Source organism: Pinus tabuliformis, chromosome J (genome assembly GCF_031772625.1).
Source record: "Pinus tabuliformis cultivar Carrire ecotype Pingquan chromosome J, CPIR1, whole genome shotgun sequence".
Lineage (NCBI taxonomy): Eukaryota > Viridiplantae > Streptophyta > Pinopsida > Pinales > Pinaceae > Pinus > Pinus tabuliformis.
The window spans coordinates 589668048-589688474 of record NC_142295.1 but is presented as its reverse complement, the minus strand read 5'-3'; the positions used below and the strand labels follow the sequence as shown (position 1 = coordinate 589688474).

Here is a 20427-nt window from a genome sequence, read left to right as displayed (position 1 = left end):
AATTGATATTTAATCAATTATATCTATATATATTATAAATCTATAATAAATTTTCAACTTTAATATATATTATCAATATTGTTGTTTTTTAATAAATTAATGTATAAATAAGATTAAATATGCTTTATACACTTATAATTATATAATATTTACATAACATTTACTGTTTGTAATGATAAGGAAGTCTCGTGAGATAAATTATTCATTTTTATATGAGCAAGAGACTTTGATATATCTAGCTTAGTTCATAGACTCTATGCCATCTAGCCTAGCAAGGCCCCACTTTTCGAACACCCACTACCCTTTACCCAATGGAGATGGACAACACACAATGTCCATCTATTACCAGAGATAAAGGCCCCGCTCGCATATCCAATCTTGCGACTGACATGGTGTTTCGATCGACAACTCATCTAGGGCATGATAATCTTCATTATTTTTTAGAAATGAAATAATCAGGTGAAAAACATAGCCACTACCTGGTCCCACGTTGAGTCAATCTATACATAGCTAAGTCACCTGACACGGGGATTCGGGATTCGTAGTGTTGGATTCGGACACATTGACCCCTCGGAATAGGACACGTAGGATTCGGGATTCGTAGTGTCAGATTCGGACACGTTGACCCCCTAGAATAGGACACGTAGGATTCGTTATATATATATATATATATATATATATATTAAAAAAATTAGATATTTCTTACACAAATTTTAATTAATGATACAAATTTATTGATTTCAAACATAGATCTTTATCTATAGCATGCATAGTACATACAAAATTCAAATACATGTCGGTGGTCACATAAATGATAAATCATGATTCATAATTCATAACTGAAAGACAACTTACAACTACAAGATAGTAAGATAAACACACTAACAAATTTTTAATCTATAAAAAAATAGCCATCATGAATTATCAAAAACTTTAAAATGCAAACCTCAAAGTTTTTACACCATCAAAAACTTTAAAAATGCAAACCTCAAAGTTTTTACACCATCAAAGACTACTTGAACATTATTCAACCCCATTTCATATATAATCTTATCATTATTTTTTAAAATTTATATATCTCAATAAAATAATAATAATAAAGAAGATATTATATGTATGATCTGAAATTTTACAGACACCAAGACAACCCTACATCTCCCCCTCGCAGTAAACATTGAATTGAAATCTTATTCTTGAATTCCTGTGAAGGTTGTCGACGAGATGATCAGATTCATGTTTTGCATTCATGTACTGTTCAACTGTATCTTTGCTTTTGTCAACAACATCTCCTTTAACAGTTCAAATCCCATCCCAGTGGTTATTCAAAACATTATCCTGAATAATCTTCCAGTCAAAAATCAAACTACACTTTTTTTAACTAAACTAGTTTAACTCCTTGTCTGGCACAATAGATAACTTGTAAGAAATAGCTGCTGCAGTAGAAATAATTGGTAAACAGAAGCCATGAACGACAATGAAAGAATCAAGGGTCCTTTGGATTTTGCAGATTTGAGCAATCAAAACTGTCACTCGAAACTGTGAAAAAAGCGAGTTCTCGGAGTTTCCAGGCAATAATAGTTCTAGTATTTCAAGAACATGTTTTGTTAGAACACAGCATACAACAACATCTCTTGAGAAACGTAGAATACTCAAATGCGACTGCCATCCATTGCTGTTAATTTAGCCATACATCAAACATTAATAAAACAATGCTTGCCAAATGATGAAAAGCGTGACTGTAATGAGCAATTGCGGCCTTTTTCTAACCCGCGGAAGTCACTTTGCCGCTAAACGAGTCCTGGAAAGCAGGACACGTAGTCCAAAATCTTGACACGATGGCGATTTTCGGGACATGCATAGGATTCGACGTGTCATAATCGGATTTGACGTGTCATGTTTTTTGGACACGTTTTTTGGGCGAATCGTGTTTGACACGTCGGATTCGGACACGTGGCCCCTCCGTAACGAATCTGATTGCTTAGATTTATACACTTATAAGGAGTTCGATTTAGCTAATTAGGCCTAATTTAGCCCCTAGAATAAAGTAATGTACAAGATAACTAACTTTTGGTGACAAGCCCACCAAACTAGCTCATAAACAAAAGAATAAGCCTCTCAAGAGGTCAAATGATGAATATTGCATGTCGTTGGGCCTTAGAAGAGGCCTGATGAAGTTCATAGGTGCCAAATTGTGAAATAAGACTCTCAAAAGTAGTGGACAAGGGGGTGGCCCCTTGTTCTCCAAGTAGTAAACCTGTGGCGCTCCCAGGTGGGTGTGGGGGCACACAAATGTCCTCATGGGTCTCCAAATAAGTCAAAGATTCCTGTAGGCCATCTACAAGGGCTCAGATAATGGTATAAGTGATGCCACATTGTCATCAAGTCCTGGGTCATCTGCCAAGTGCATAATATAGTTATGGGATCGGCTGGGCATGGTGAACCAAATGCATCTTCCTTGTCCAATAGGTGAACCATAAGCAATCTCTGAATGACTATGGGGATCCATGTAGGAGTACCTGCTGCTACGAAGATCCATGGCTTTCTACACACACCCTATATGTGCCAATGTAGGCCTCTTGAGGGTTAGGACCTCGTATAGGGAGACAAAACCCAAAATGGAGATCATCTGTAGTCTTGCACAAGATCCAATACGTCCCTGCAACTTCTAGCATATGAAGTCATTAAAGCAATCAAGTAAAAGAATTTACAAACCATGGACAATGAGTGGGCACTTCATAATGGCATGTGCCAATATCTCCAAGCTCCAAGAGGGGTTAACCAATCATCCTATTAGGTGGTTTCTAGTTCTAAAGGGGGCGATATGTTCGTGGTACATCCATCAAATGGTGGTGGCATGTGATATAATGATGGAGTGGAGTAGGGGACAAAAGGGGAACAACCTGGGTCACATCCCATGGCACAAGGGTAGCTAATAAAGGGAAGCCCATACTTGGGTAAATAATGTGTAGGTGGGAGCAATCGTGGTACATGAGTTAGCCCGACCTTGCTTTTTCCACCCTTCTTCAAATGCCTTTTGCATTTTGTGATTTTCTTTGGTTAGCTGCTCGGGGCTCAAAGGAATGAAAACATGATGTGCAAAGTGCAATAGATACCCCTTTTTAAGGTGGGGCAGTTCATCGCCCACCAGGGGTTTGGGACAATCATGGGTTCTTGAATGATAAAAGAGACTCATCGAGGGCCTCTAGGAACCAGGGTGATGGCCATGGAAGGGGAAGAGCTCATGTAATGGCTTTTGCCCACATGCTAAATGCATTCCTCCCGACCATTTTTGGCATTTTGTGGTACAATTTCCTGTTGAATGTGGCCAATTATGCTTTTTCTTTTCTTTTCAGATGCATCAACCTTCGGGGCATCGTTCTAGGCCCGACATCAATGTGTGGGCAAGGGGAGGGGGTGGCTGACCCTATGTGGACCCAGGTGGGAGAAATGATGAAAGGGGTGTAATGAGCATAAGGGGAATGATATATGTGAATCAGGGAGTGGGACCACACATCTAAAATTGGGATTTCCCATGTAGTACCATCCCAGAAGCCTAAAGGCCAGTAAAAGAGATCCCACGGGACTAGGGTTTAGGATTAACACCCAAAAAGAGATCTAGGGGACAAGAGCACAGAGTTAGTCTACTCTTTCCACCGAATCCCCCCATTAATCAATGCCCAATATTTTCCATGATAAGTAAACCAAAGTATTCAGTTACCAAATGACAGGACATAGCTTTAGGTTTGGGAGGCCCACCTTCAAACATACAATCATGAAAGATGGGTGAGGGACCACACGTCTGGCTCAGGTGGTGGAGAAATGGCACAATGAGCTAGTTGGGGCTGCAAAAGGTTGCTGGCTGCTGGCTGAGGACCATCATGGAAAATTTTATCTCTCCTAGGGATATCATGCACGAAATGGGGGTAACAGGACTCATATTCCATTGATTTAGCCTTTGTAGATTTTGTAAATATGTTTTGTGAATATATTCTAAACCCTGTATCTATAAATTTTTGTATATATTTTCTTGGATTTTCCTTTGTTTTGCAGATCTAAAGAGGAGGATTTAAATTGGTTTGGGGATTTCTCCAATAAAATTTTGCAGGTGGATCTGATATATTATCAAGAGGAAAATCGAGGCAATTTTAAGTCCTCAAACCCTTGATCTATTAACCCAAGATATTCTGCAGGGTTTTGATAAATTTTTCTGAGCAAATCACATTAATTTTGGCTCTATTTCATTTCAACTGTAAAGATTCTAGAGAGTTTGTTTTATTTTTGTTAACATATTTCTAATCCTTGTTGTTTGCAGAGGATTCAAGGCATTTTTGGCTGACTTTCACATCAAATTTTATTGAAATAATTGTCATACACCACCCTGATCTATTGATGATTTTCACAGGGATTATAAGTCCATTTTTTGTGTATGCAGCAAGCCTGTTTGGGCTTATTTCTGTCAGCTGCTGCCTCTGATTTTTGAGGACAAATCCTTGGAGTATTGCAAGAAAATCTGAGCATTTTTAAAAGAGGGTTTTAGCAAGAAAATTAATCAGAACAAGCTAAAAACATTAAATCTATCACATAGCAGTCATAAGAAATATAACAAGTGTTTAGGCTCTTATTTCATGCATCATTGGTGACTGATTTTAATCATTAGAGGGCTGATATCTATTATTGCAAAGATCTGATTAGGTCTGATTTCATTCTACAGGTGACTGATCCCAATTTGCAGAAATCTATCTGACGTAACAGTGGTCTAATTTGATGTTGCAGTGATCTAGTATAGGTTGAATCATTGGTATTTGGGTGGCAGATTTGCACTGGTTGCTCTCGTGGATAGCCTTACCAATCATTGTGCACTTTGTAGTAGTATTGCATAGTTAAATTAACACACTGTTAGCTGTCTTTTCTAATTGCTTATAATTGTGTTCACATAATCTTGAGAGCTCCTCTTATCCTAATATGCAGATCTAACAAGTGAAAGAGAATTTCAGAATAACCAGATGTAAGAAATCAAGAGGAATTGCTATAATTGCTTGCTATTGACATCCTTTATTGCAAATGGTTTAATTAAGCATTAAAGTGTAACTGAAGGTTAATCATCATTTGAGTGCATTACAAGTTTGCTAGCTTGCATTGTGCACTACATGGTTGCATTATTCATCGTTGCATCTTATTATTGCCCTTCACTTTTATCAATCTTACTACTCTTGTATCCTTTCGAGGTGTATCTTGCTCCTAATTGTCATCATCACAAGTATAAATGAACTCAACACAATTGATACATTAAGCAACTCCAATTGCTGAAGCATTCTACAAGTGTTATTGGCATTCCTTGAGATTTTGTGCTTGCCATCTTGATTGCAATTGTTCATCCTTGAAGCATTAAGTGAGATTGCATTTCACTTTAGAGCAGTGTTGTGAACATCTCGATAACATCCCGATTTTCTCTCAAAATCATGATTTTTTGACCTAGCCGATGTTTGCCGATTTTTACCGATATTTTCCCGATTTTTACGATTTTTTGGTTTTCTGGGCCTTTGCTGATTTTATCCTGATGCCGATGTTCGCAACATTGCTTTAGAGTAATTCTTGCATTGCATTTCATTGGTAATTAAGGTTGTGCGTTTTAATTTCATTGCATTGCCATATCTCTTCATGACTCGTTGCTCTAATTGTAATGCTAATGTCCCTTGCAACACTATTTATCTTGTAACTTGAAGTTATTCTCACTATTATACAAGTTTATAATTCATTGAGCATTGTTGTTCAAGGCACTGGTCTCTTAACTGTTTAATCTTTAGAGCCATAATAATCTAATCAAATCCATGTCACATTGCTCATAAATCAAACTTGCTACCAAATTTTAATCAAGTTACTAAGGCAAATAAGTGTATCTCCTAGAACTTGTTGGTTCCCAACAAGTTTCCCTTTCATCTTTCAACTTTAGGGACTACCCCCCTTAGCGTGCCTAGGAGATAGCTAGAACGAAGTGGGCAGGGATTAGAGTGACAATCCCTGCTGTAAGCGTTGTCGCATTGGGTGTACAATTTAGGCCGATAATACAACCCGATAGCCTACTAGTGGTTAAGTTTGACTACATCAAATCTTAACTAGAGTTACAAAATAGACTCTTCTAGAGTCTTTTACATCATAAACAGGTGGCTAGCCCCCTTTCCATTTATAATGGGGGCTGATGCGGCATCCTCTGGAACTATAGGCGTGAAAATAGGAAGGTCAACTTCTGAGTGGCCTAACTTTTGCATATGGACTACGATTGACGTGATTCTTGCGCTGTTGGAAAGCTTTCTGTGTGCAAAATAGAATGATAAGGTGTGGCGCTTATGCAACAAAATTTTACCCTCAAAAAATGTCATTTGATGCCTCAAAACGCTCCCGAAAGGTTTTGGACCCCGTTTCGCCAAACTGGGTCCCGCTAGTAAAAACGGTCCCGTGAGCTGATTCCTCCACTTTTTCCACTCCAAATGCATCGAGATGGATGACAAACAATATAATGATCCAATTCAGATCACACCTCCCCATTTTGGGAGGCTTTTGGTCCCCAAAAGCTTTTACTGAATGAGGTGAGGAAATTTTTCCTCCACCTTCTCTCTGGTGTACCATTTAGCTTTGCCTGGAAGTTGTCCCTTCAACCCAATCTGCCAAAGGTCTTGTTGCCCTTGTCTTGTAGTTCTGGACCTCTGCGAAATTGTATCTTTTGTTAACTCTGCTTGAGCGTCTGGTGCCAAATCCTCCACAGAAGGTAGGACTTGTTCCTCTTCCTGATCTAGCATGGAAGGCTCATAGAGTTTCAAATTCTCCACATTTACAACTGAGTAAATGCGCATATATGGTGGTAAACTGAGTCGATAGGCATTATCACCCACCTTTTCCAGTATCTCAAAGGGACCATACCTTAGAGCCTTGATTTTCTTACTAGGCCCCTGCAACCTCTCCTTGTTCAACTGTAGCCATACTCTGTCTCCCACCTTGAATGATTTCTCTGTTCTGTGCTGATCTGTCCTAGACTTATACTTCACTTGCGACTTTTGTAGTGTTTCCTGTACCTGTAGATGGATTTGCCTGATCTTCTCTATAAAATTTTCAGCCCTCAAAGCATCTCCTGTAAGGTCTTCCTTCACTCCTCCTTGCTGCCCATATGCAATATCCAAAGGTGAAGGTGGAAAATATCCAAAACAAGTTTCAAATGGGGACTTTTCTGTAGAAGTGTGCACCACTCTGTTATAAGAATGCTGAATATATACCAAATTTTCATCCCAGGCCTTCAGATGCTTCTGGTTGTAACCCCTCAGAACCTACACCAAAGTCCTATTGATTACTTCTGTCTGTCCAGCTGTCTATGGATGGAATGCTGTAGATCTCTTCAACTTCGTGTCCATTTTCTCCCACAATGTAGTCTAAAATGCACTGAGAAATCTTTTATCCCCGTCTGAAATGATGCTCCTTGGTATCCCAAAGTGTACCTAGACCTGTCCAAAGAACAAGTTTGCTGCTTCTTGTCTGCTGATGGTCTTTTTACAGGGCATCATAACACACATCTTGCTGAACCTGTCAACTACCACGAACAGGTAGTCATGTCCCTTCCTGGTTGTCGGTAAACCTCCCACAAAGTCCATGGAAATGCTTTCCCAAGGACGAGTAGGTACAAGTAAGGGATGATATAGACCCTATTTCCTGTTGCTAGGCTTGCTGGTACAACAAAGCATGCATCCTCTTATGAACCTAGCTACTTGTTCTTGAATCTTGGGCCAATACACATACCTTTGCAAGTTGGCCACGGTCTTCCCTACACCAAAGTGCCCTGCAACCTTTGAGGTGTGAGCCTCTCTAATCAGCTGCAAATGCTCACCTTTAGGAACACATAGCTTATCCAGCCTGTAGAGTACTTCATCCCAGATATGGTAGTCAACTGTGTTGTTGCCATCATGCACATGACTCTGACTCTACAACTATTGATACACCTCCTTGAAGTCCTCATCTTCTGAATATGCCTCTCTGTATGCATCATGGGTGAATGGCTCCATGTGCATAAAAGTACCCAAAGTTGTAATCTTTGATTTGGGTGGCCTTGAAAGCATATCGGCCAACTTGTTTGTGTTGCCCTTCTTATACTTGATCACCAAATGAAACTGTTGTAAAACCCCATCCACTTGTAATGCCTGGTCTGTTGTAGCTTATTCTGGGCCTACAGGTATTGTAACGACTGGTGATCCGTGTGGATTATTGTCTCCTTTCCCATCAGATAGTGCTTCCACTTCTTCACAACTTGCACCATGGCATAGAGCTCCTTATCATAGGTAGGGTAGTTAAGAATTGCCCCATGAAATACTTCAGAATGGTAGCAAACAAGCCTTCCTCCTTGCATCAAGACAACTCCCATAGCATACCCACTCGCATCTGTCTCCACTTCAAAGGGTCGTTGCAAGTTTGGTAATGCCAAAACTGGTGCTTCACTGATCTTCTTCTTTAACTCATCGAAAGCCTTCTGTTGCCCTTTTCCCCACTGGAAACTCTTGCCACTTGCTGTTATGGCGTGGAGCGGTGCTGCTACTACTGAAAACGAGGCTATGAATTTCCTCAGGTACTGTGCTGCCCCAATGAAACTCCTAACCTCAGTAACATTAGTAGGCACTGGCCATTTCATGATGGCCTCCATCTTGGAAGGATCTATCGTCAGTTCTCCTCCACCAATCACATGTACCAAATGCACCAAGGACTGCTGCACAAACTCGCACTTCTTGAGCTAGCAGCTGATGCTTCTTCAAAGTTTCCAGCACCCGCGTCAAATGTGAAATATGCTCCTCCCATGTAGCACTATGTACCAGTATACCATCCAAATAGACAATAACAAATGAATCTATAAAAGGGCGCAATACATCATTCATTAATCTCATAAATGTAACCGGTGCATTACATAGGCCAAATGGCATAACTAACCACTCATACAAACCTTTCCTGGTTTTGAAGGCGGTCAAAGTGATTGGAGTTCGTCATGGGAAGTTATACAGGCTGATGTTTCATCCAGCTAGAGCATTAGTTTCTAGCACCAACAATAGTGACTCACGCAAGTTGTGGCACAAGGAGGATAGCCCACTTGCACCATGGGGCTCTGAGAGTACCGAGAGAGGTTGTTATAACATTACCAGATTTCAGTGCTGAGCACCAGGATGTGTGCAGGGGGCATGCATTGGCAAAGTAATCCAAGATTGCTTTTCCATGCAGTGACAACCAGGTAGCAAGTATCCTTGATTTGATTCATTTTGATGTTTGTAGTCTCATATCTTTTCTATCGTTGAGTGGAAGGCTCCAACGAGTTTAAGGACTTTTGTGCGAGAGCAAGCATCAAGAGGGAGTTGACAGTTGCATACGCGCCTCAATAGAATGGGGTTGTAGAGAGGAAGAATAGGGCCATAGTTGGGGCAGCTAGAGCCATGCTTCATGATCAGGGGCTACCTTTCTTTCTTTGGGCTAAGGCTTGTAACACTACAGTATATTTGTAGAACAAGAGTCCACATAGAGTTTTGGGGAGCAAGACTCCTGAGGAGGCTTTTTTTGGGAAGAAACCTGAGGTTGGGCACTTTAGGATTTTTGGGTGTTTGACATATTCCCATGTCCCTTCAGAGAAGAGGACAAAGCTAGAACCCATGGCTGAGAAGGGTATCTTTGTGGGGTATAGCGAGACCTCAAAGGCTTACTACATATATATTCTTGCCTTGAGGAAGGTTGTTGTGAGGCGAGATGTGAGATTTGAGGAGGAGAGAGCCTTGAGGAGGTCACGAGAGTTGGATCAGGTAGAGCAACATACTCCTTAGCAGGGGAGTTCGCCACATGGTACATGATCACAGGGGTTTAGAGGATCACAGGTGTTAGGAGTGACAAGCCCACAAGTGACAAGGTCACAGGGCACGAGTTCCTTGGGTACAAGTTCACCATCGACCACAAGTGCATCATCTTTAGGAACAGTCTTTAGAGGAGGATATAGCCACCCTAGTACAGGAGACCACTATAGGGAAGAGGAAGCCAAGATGGCTTCATGAGACTCTGAAGGAAGCCCACGAGGCAGTGGAAAATCCCAAGAGGACTGTTAAGGAGAGTAGGCCACTTGATCATTTTTGTAGCTATTTGGCTATGGTGAATAGTATTGTTGAGTCCAAGCCTTCTAGCTATTATGATGAGGCAGCAGGCCAATAGGTTGGGAGGGATGCCATTGTGGAAGAGTATGCTTCCATCATGAAGAATGATGCTTAGGAGATTGTGCCGAGGCTTATGGTGCATGGAAGGGAGTCCCATGTTTGCAGACTGAGGAAGGTGCTTTATGGATTAAAGTAAGCTTCGAGAGCTTGGTATTCTCAGATAGATGCTTATTGCAACTGTTAGGTTTAAAGAATAGTGACGCAGACCCAAATCTTTATTACTTTGTGGTTGGTGAGGATCCTCTCATTCTAGAACTATATGTGGATGACTTATTTATCATAGGTACAAAGAAACTCATAGAGTACTGCAAGCGAGATCGTGCTTTAGAGTTTGAGATGACATATATTGGACTGATGCATTATTTCTTGGGATTATAGGTATCATAGGTACAAGGACTATCTTTCTGGGATAGGGCAAGTATGCAACAGGCATTTTGAAGAGATTTCACATGCGTTGTAGGCCCATGACTACACCTATGATTACCAATTGGAAGAAGCGTCATGCTCCTGGTTTCGAGTTGATTGATCCAATGATTTATTGTCAGTTGATTCGCTCATTAGTATCTGGCTAAGTCACCTGACACGGGGATTCGGGATTCATAGGATTCGGGATTCGTGGTCTCAGATTCGGACACATTGACCCCCCGGAACAGGACACGATACAAATTTATTGATGTCAAACATAGATCTTCATCTATAGCTATTAGCATGCATAGTACATACAAAATTCAAATACATGTCAATCTATTATCTATTTCTTATGCTTGGCCCTCTTGCCACCACGAGAAATGTCTAATTTTTTAGTCTTGTTGGAAAATCAAGATCTTTGTCATTAATATCACCCTCTAAGCATTAATATCCAGAGGTATCTTTGTCATTACCTCTGTATCTGTATAGGGATCTTTGTCATTAATACCACCCTTTAAGCATTAACATAAGATAGAACAAGCATATTATGTCAAGTCAAGATTTTGTTTGAGTGATGCGTACATTTTTAGAAGGGTCATGATACAAGAGTTCGACAAGCAATGTCACTAACATCAAGGTACATAGAGGGATTGGTGCTCTTGATTAAATACGAGTTCCATACCCTAATACATGACAAAATTCAATGGAAACATTGCAATCCCCCAATCCTAAAATCCTGAAAAACTGATAAGTCTGCTGGATTTTGAATGAAATCTAAAATTCTACTTTCTCCATATGAAATCCAATGAGGCTGGAACCACTCTCAAACATCCTGAGTCATTTCATGGTAATGTTAAAAATTTAAGTAAAATGATGAAATTACTTTAAGAATTTAACATTACCATGATTAGCATATCAATACTAGGGCCTAGACTTGATTATTAAGCTGCCAAAACGCTTGCCAAATGAAAATATGCGTGGCTGTAATGACCAAATGTGGCCTTTTCATACCCGTGCAGGTCACTTTTGCCGTCTAACGAGTCTTGGCAAAATGGACACGCTGCCAAAATCGTGACACGCAGTCGGATTCGACGTGTCAAAATAGGACATGACGTGTCATGGTTTTTGGACACGAATCTCGAGAGAATCATGTCGGACACGATGGATTCGGGATTCATGGGGCCTATAGGACAAATCCGGTTATCTAGATACATAGTAAATTAATCATTTCCAAAATAAATAATTTGGGTGACCATAGATCCTTGATTGAGAAATGTTTAGGTCTACCAATTTCAGGTATTCCTGGAGAGAAATTAGCAACTCAGACTCTTTATGCCTAAACTACAGCACTGAAGAGGTTGTATTTATGAGGGACAGTATATAAGAGAGGATATCCTGACCTTGAGTTGTCTGATTGAGAGGGAGAGGTTTGTTACTCAAAGGCTGGGTCAGATGCCTGGAGAAGATTCTGCTGAGGCAAAGTATGGTAGGTGTCTGGTTTTGTCTATATTATTGAGTGGATGGGTTGGCTGTGAATCAGAGGCATTAGCCATCTTTCACCCTTGTGGTCTCATAGCCCAGTCTGGGGGTAGAATCCACAGCAAATTCCTATGGTTAGGCATTGAATTGCTCCTCTACAACCAGTTTTGGTGGACAAATTCAAGATAAAATATAAGTGTCTGTATCTGTGAATGGATCATTTCCTTGTTCATATTTTTGTCGAAGTAGATCTGTAAATTCTGTTGTTGTAGTACATCTGTTAAGGGAATGTCTCTAATTGATAGAAATATTGACAAGAGGCATGATTATGCATCTGTTGTGTATTTTTCCCATCATTAGTCTTTTGTTCATGACCTATCCGTTTAATGTAAAGACTGAATTGTTTGGAATCAATTCACAGTTAGCAGATCTGATTTCATGATGAGGAATGAAATTTGATTGTAACGCCTCAACGACTGAGAGGCATTTAGGTATACTACACTACATAACATGCTCAATGGAATTTACTCATCAGAGATAACTCAGTGTTGATTGGTCAGTAATCCGTAATGCCTATGACAGGGTTATCCCACACAGTTACAGGTAGACATGTATGGGGTCAACACCTCCAAAACAAATTGTGGATGAGCCTATCATAGGGCTAAGGGGACACACCCTAAGTTCTTTCAGAGAATGAAAGATGCCCCCCACATAGATTGGGGTGCCATTCCATAATTGGGTGTGGACCAGATGCACCCAGGCTTGCATGTACCCTGGCTAGTTAGATATTTTGTTATAAACTAGGACTCATTCATGGAGAGAGGATGAAGAGAGGATGGGGTCTTTTTCTCTCTTACGCACAAAGCTCTTCCTTGTCACAAGTATCAAACAAACTATTTTCTGACCATGTATCAAGCTGTAGTAACCAAACATCTATGACTTCCATTTTCACAAGCAGCTATAAGTCTAAACTTAATTCCTATTTGGAATATCAATTCATGCTTTGCCTCCTTTTCAAGGAACTCTAGGCTGCTATCTAAAGCGGACAGCTGCTTTCTGATTATTACTGTCTGGTGGGATGATTTGCAACATATCTTATATTTCTACCTTTGTTAAACATGGTTTTTGCAGCAATATGCTGCAATTTGAGGCTCCATATTTATTATTAACGATGGGCAAATGAACAAATCATCTTATGATCAAATTTCACGAGTATATATATATATATATATATATATATATATGCAAATCTTTGTGCATTGATTGGCTTTTTCACTCTTGCAACAATGATTATTATGTGCAGGTATATTATTTCAAAGTATGGAATTAGCTTTATGATATGTATGGTGATTTTAGTGTAGGATAAGGGAAAGAGGCTACGTGCCAGTCTTTTTTGTTGTCATCTTAGGAATATGGTCCATGACTGATTCTCATACAAATGTGTTTGCATGTTTGAAGTGATGGAAAAACTGTTGGAGCTTGTCTGGATCGCAATGGCCTTCGTCCAGCACGGTATTGGCGAACAAAAGATGATATTGTTTATGTGGCATCAGAGGTGCACTTTTTATCCATCTCATGTTGTGTGCTGAATAGTTTTCAATAAAAAAGTTTACTATGGGGTTTGTTTTCAAGTTGATATCCATGGCGTTTCAAAATATCACTGAGGGTGATATGCATCCCCCCTGACCAATTGAATTTTCATCATTTGAACTAATAATTTTAAGCTGCATGGGTGTCAGTCCATAGAATACGTATTGATAAATGTGTTTGTTGTTCTTGCGTAATATTTATGAAGAGCTGAGCTGAGTTTGGTGTTTTCTTTTCTTTTTCTTTTTATAAAGACTTTTGATCTCAGTGTGTACTTTTAAAAACTTTTATTAGGTTTGGTAAAAAAATCTAGACTTTACTGGAATTGTCACTTGGATCAAAATTTCCATGTATGCCTCAACCAATTGAATTTCTTTGTATTAGCTGTTTTGATTCCTCTCCCGAGGTTGAGCTTTAGTTTGTTTTCTCCCCCATCAAACAACTGTTTTCATACACAATGGATGCTACTCTAGCAGTTTTTCAGGGAGCAGTATAGCAGTTCACTGGAGTTTGTTGCACTGAATTGTTTTCATTCCTGTCTTGAGTTCATAGGAAAATCACAAAACAACATTGAGTAATATGGAGACAAATTGTTGGAAATGGTCATTTTCCAGTTTCCTGCTTATAATGGTATTTCTTTCGTTATTGAATAGGTGGGTGTACTGCCGATGGATGAATCCAATGTAATTATGAAAGGACGTCTGGGACCTGGAATGATGATAGCTGTTGACCTCGAGAAGGGTGAGGTATGTATCATAGGCTCAGACATGATTTCTTATTCTATACTCAGGAAAATAAGTAATCTATTTTGTAGCATCATTTTAAAGATTCCTTCCAAATATGTGAAGCCATTCTAAAAGCAAGGGTAACTTGGATTCTGATATTTCAAACCATACTCTGTGGACTGTAGATTGCCTTGTACTGGAAAGAAGCGTATTGAGTGATGCTATGATTTTTCACATATTTGGGGTTACTGCATTTCTCAACATAGGATATTTCAATCTTCAGCCAAAAGCATGTTTGATGTCCAGTAACTGTTTGTGTTGTTTTCTCTCGGGGCTGTTTATTCTTTTGGTTAGCTGTTTGTTTTCCTCACACATTTTCCTGCCTTTCTTAATCACCTTCTTGGTATTGGTAACTTTTTTATTTTATCCATGACCTTCTAGTATCCTTATCTGCTGCCACACCTTCACCAATGTTTCTTTTTTCAAACCACATAAGTTCTGACTTGTCAAACCATTTGGTGATCAAATCATGTTTATAAAAAAAATATATCATTTATGTTAGACGATAACCAATGATTTCTTGTTACTACCCTTAAAATTTGGCAACAACACCATTCCATCAGTGTCACATATGCATTGTTACAGCAAAATCTCCCACATCTCAAGACAAAGTCCAAAAGCTCGAGAACTAGACAAACTTTCCATAGGAGGGGGCCACTATCACCTCACCAAACCTCCTCTTGCTTCTGGCCAGCTCTTCTCTAGTTCGAAGGGGGTTTTCCCTAGTAGATCTCTGGGATCAAATGGCCCAAACAAATCAAGTCAAGAGCCCCCTAAGGCTTCTACTTCAATTACCACCAATCATAGGATTGTACAATTAGGGTTTAATGTGGAACATAGGATTGCTAGGGTTTAGGGTTATTTCCAAGATTTGAGTTCAAAGGGGAATGTCCCCAAACACACACAGCCTAGGAATTACAAGCAGAGTAAAATTCCAACAAAACAATTAAAATGATTTATAAAAGAAAAAGGGTGATGGAGGGAAGATTAGTGCCTTAGTTTGCCAATATATTTTTGGGGCATATGGGGTCAAGGAACAACACACTTGAAAATACTTGGAGTAGGTACAAGGCTCAAAAATAACTAGGATATGTAAACCAACTTACCCTAGGGTTTGAATCATGGTTCTCAATTTCCAAAAATGGATTAAGGCAAGGTTACTTGGGAGCGGGAGCAGGAGCAGGTGTGGGAGCGACATTTTCAAAAGCTCCTGGTTTGGGAGCGATTCCTGGAGCGTTTATATATCTATATATCTATCTATCTATATATATATATATATATATATATATATATATATTTTGATACATATATGTCAACAAAAGCATGTAGAATGATGAATTAGATATAAAAAACATAGATTGAACCATATAACAACAATCATCTAGAAGTTATAATCTTCATCAACCACGTCCACAAGTTAGTAACATAGTAACATACAACATATTGAGTCTCATGATTCATCAATCTTAAAGTTTCAAGCTTTCAAAATTCAATATATAACATTTATCATCATTGATCACCAAAGTTGCACTTGTAAGCTAAGTGTAACCATTACGACAAATAATATCTAACATGAAATGAAATGTTATAAAATGAAATGTTATAAAATGAAATGAAATGAAACAACTTTCAACTTTCACGAAGCATCATATTCATAATGCATTACTAATGAGTTATAATTGCCAACTTCAAACTTAAATTGTCATATATTGTTTACAAAAAATATCATAATAAATATGAAAGAGTCAATATCTTGTCTTTGAGGTTTCTGCGAGTTTCATTATTGCTTAGATTATCTTCCGGATCCATCGCATAAGGATTCTTTTTCATCGACGTTTCGAACCAGCAACGGTGGTTCATCTTCAGGATAAAAACTACTAGAAACTAGAAAAGACAAGTAAATCTATTATCTATTGCTAATGCTTGGGCCTCTTGCCGCCACGAGAAATGTCTAATTTTTTAGTCTTGTTGGAAAATCAGGATCTTTGTCATTAATATCACCCTCTAAGCATTAATATCCAGAGGTATCTTTGTCATTACCTCTGGATCTGTATAGGGATCTTTGTCATTAATATCACCCTCTAAGCATTAACATAAGATAGAAAAAGTATAGCATGTCAAGTCAAGATTTTGTTTGAGTGATGCGTACATTTTTAGGAGGGTCATGATAGAGGAGTTCGACAACCAATGTCACTAACATCAAGGTACATAGAGGGATTGGTGCTCTTGATTAAATACGAGTTCCATACCCTAATACATGACAAAATCCAATGGAAACATTGCAATCCCCCCAATCCTGAAATCTTGAAAAATTGATAAGTCTGTTGGATTTTGAATGAAATCTAAAATTCTACTTTCTCCATATGAAATCCAATGAGGTCGGAACCACTCTCAAACATCTTGAGTCATTTCATGGTAATGTTAAAAATTTAAGTAAAAGAATGTCACTTTTACTTTAAGAATTTAACATTACCATGAATCACATATCAATACTAGGGCCATAGGCTTGATCATTAGGCTGCCCCACTCAAAACTTATTTGTTTCTTTGAAAAAAAATTGCATTTGGAATATTACTGCAATTTTTTTTTTTTTGTAAAAAAGACTAAATGCTCCCAAAAAACTAGGGAGCTTTTTTTTTTGCCTAGAGCGCACTCCCGACTAGCTCCTGCCCGGAGTGCGAATTGGGAGCGAGGGTGTGGGGGGGGGGGCGCTCCCCTGCACCCTTGGATTAAGGGAAGGAGTTAACATGCTACTTCCTCAAAGACTTCGAAAATGTGTTAGTTATTTAAAAATCCTAATCTAGAAAGTCATTTGAAGATGATGCTAGTGGGAAGTACTTTGTTTCCTTTTGCATTAAATATGGCCCACTTTGATACTCTTATGGTTCTTGTACCTATGATGATCTCACTTGATTCTAGGAGTAGCTTAAGATGCTTTCTCCTAGGTACACCAACCATCCCTTGAGGGATTGTATGATGCTTCTCAAACGCCTTAGAGAGGACGTCTACCCTTGATTGACGAATGTTCTAACCACCAGAGCCAAGACATTCACCACCCTTTGAGAAGTGTTGATGTTGTGATGTATCCCACACTATTGATGACATTATCCTCTCCTTTGAGGCCTTGAAGCATTACACTTTTGAACCATGGCATTTCCTAGAGAGTTGATGTACCAGGGAATGATAGGATGCCCCCATGGTAGCATTGCACCTTCTTGATGAATGTATCCCTATTTCTAAGTTGATTTGATGAGGATGATGACTTTATATCACACTGGAGGGGATGGTACACTACTCTAGGTGATGATATCATGCCCTAGCCTTATGACATCCTCTTCATGTGACTTGGATTAATGACACGAGCTTAGTTGATGATGATGCCTTATGGAGGAAGCCTTTGCTTGATGATTAAACATTTTTGATGAAGAGATGTGGCTTTTGAGTGTGAGCCACTTTTTTGAGTCATCCATGGCACATTTTGATGAAGAGATGCATTTTTTGGAGGATGACATCACCCTTGGAGGCCTTTTTTCTCACATGTGTGGGTTAAAAAGAGGTTTGTTTTTATGTGTTATCATTGAGATAACAATCTTGAGGTCACCTTGTGACTTTACTTGTAATCACATTTTATTATTTTTAGGGATTTTAGTCAAATTTAAGGATAAATCGGCTTGGTTGTCCTCAAATAAGTAGAGGGAAGTTTCTTTAGCCTTAGATCTTGTCACACACACTCATTTACTTATTTGAGAGAGTGTGCACTAGGTATCTTTTTTCTCTTGGTTGCTATGGAGCATGAAATGTGCAAATTGTCTTGGGGAAAATATTGCGATTGGATGTGATTTATTCTTGGATGATGAATGCTGAATCTTTTATGATTTGTGCAAATTTATTGGAAATATCTTCTTCCATCTTGTATTTGTTGTAGAATTAGGGTTTGTTGAAATTTTCATCAAGTGTATTGAATTTTTTATGACTGTATAATTTCTTTTACAAGATCATCATCAACATTCCATGAAGGAACTTTAGTATAACTCCCTTGCATTTTCTCCAATTTGATTGAAAATCACTAGGGTTTTGTGGCGTGAAAAAGCCTCATTGTAGCTTTTTCTCTCATAAATCTTTCCATTGGTCCTTTTCCATATAGCTTGCCTCAGACTGCGTTGTCGCCTAAAAGGTACACTGTAACGAATAAAATATATATAAATAATGTAAAATAATGTAAACAATAATAATCGTAAATAATGATTAGTTAACTAGTAATTAGGTTGAAGAGGCATGTCTAAATGAGACATGACTCTTCATGAAGAGACACTTGCTTGATATATAAGCAAGCCTTTCGTTCTCATTGTAAATCATTCTCATTCTTATTCACACATTTAATATATAATATTTGTATCCTCAATGGATAATTTCATATTCCAAGTTTTCTGGAGTAATTAATTTTTAGAAGGAACATTGTTCGCTTCATTTGGTATCAGAGTAGTTCGGTCCTCTAGGTTGCTTAACCGGTGCATAGAGCTCGTTCTCCGATCCAGGTCCTTGGCTATCGAAATTCGTCAACCGTGTTGTCATACAATTGAAGAATTTTGCTTAGAATTTGGGAGTTTCTCCTTCTCTCCGTTTTTCTAGGCCTTTGGCCATTAAAATTAAAATTAAAAGAATTTGCTAGTTGGAGGGTCTCCAATTCGCTAGTTGACCTTTGGCCATAAAAAAAAATTAACCAAAAAAAAAATATAAGTAAATAAATTAAAAAAAGAAGAAGAAGAAAAAAAAATAAAAAAATAAAAGAACATAAAAAATCAAATTATATAAAAAAAAAGAGATTTAAAATCACCTGGTAGAAGCCCGTGGTTTTAGAAACAACCCATGGTAATTGCCCATGGTATTTTAAAAGTAAAAGAAAAAACAAAAGGGATACAAATCTCATACCAAGTGATATTTAAAACATTTTATGTGGAGAAGCCCGTGGTTTTAGAAACAACCCATGGTAATTGCCCATGGTATTTTAAAAGTAAAAGAAAAAAACAAAAGGGATACAAAATCTCTTTACGTGAAAGGTAAGTTTTACTTTTTACTTAAAAAGTTTGGTGAACATCGTGACCTTGTCATATGAAAAGACGTGACCTTTATATTTATTAAGTGTGGTGACATCATAAAAGTTTATATTAAGTGTGACTTTTATATTAAGTGTGGGGACATCATAAAAATTTATAATATTAAAAAAATAATAATATACAAAGTCCAAATTTAAAAGTCGGGAAGTGCCACATTCAAGTCAAAAGAGGTGAGATATATAGTATATATATTAATTTAATATATACTTAAAAGGATTATTAAATCAATAAAAAAAGGGGGAAGATAAAAAAAGTGAAAAAATGGAATTTCTAAGTAATGAACAAAAACAATTCCAAAGAGAGGTAAAACAAGAAATCACAATACTTAAGCAAAAATATGCTGAATTTGTGGATATGCATCACAAAGAAATAATGGAAAAGGACGAAGAAAATTCTCGTCTCAAGGACCACGTCGAAAGATTACTTGCGCAAGTGAAGAAGACTAAGGTCATAAAGAAAGAACTCAAGAAGCACTTATCAGAACAAGAAGAAGAAACTTTGCGTTTAAAGAACCTTAATAAAAATTTATTAGAACAAATCAAAGATCTAAAAGATGAAAATCTTAAAATTCAAAACACTGAAAATAAGGTTGATAAATCAGAAATCAAAGAACTTTTACGACTGAAAAACCATAATCAAAGTCTACTCAATCAAATTAAGGAGCTTAAGGATGATAAGAAAGCATTAAAAGATAAGTTGGAACAATTCACTCAAGAAGAAGCATTGGGATCTCCAGTCGTAGTAGTCCAAGTTGAAAATAAGGGAACGAATACCGATCCAGTGAATATGAAAACTCAAGAAACATAAGTCAGTTGAAGAAACGACACACTTAGATGTTGC

General features: G+C 38.2%; 1 protein-coding gene across 1 annotated transcript in view; it reads left to right on the top strand.

The window, feature by feature from the left end:
- LOC149228365 (ferredoxin-dependent glutamate synthase, chloroplastic-like) overlaps nt 1-20427 on the top strand; it is a 282238-nt gene that overhangs the window by 135806 nt on the left and 126005 nt on the right. Inside the window, exons 7-8 of the mRNA XM_089380754.1 lie at nt 13560-13656; nt 14342-14434. Of these exons, the coding sequence (XP_089236880.1) occupies nt 13560-13656; nt 14342-14434 (190 nt within the window). The remainder of the gene's footprint in view (nt 1-13559; nt 13657-14341; nt 14435-20427) is intronic.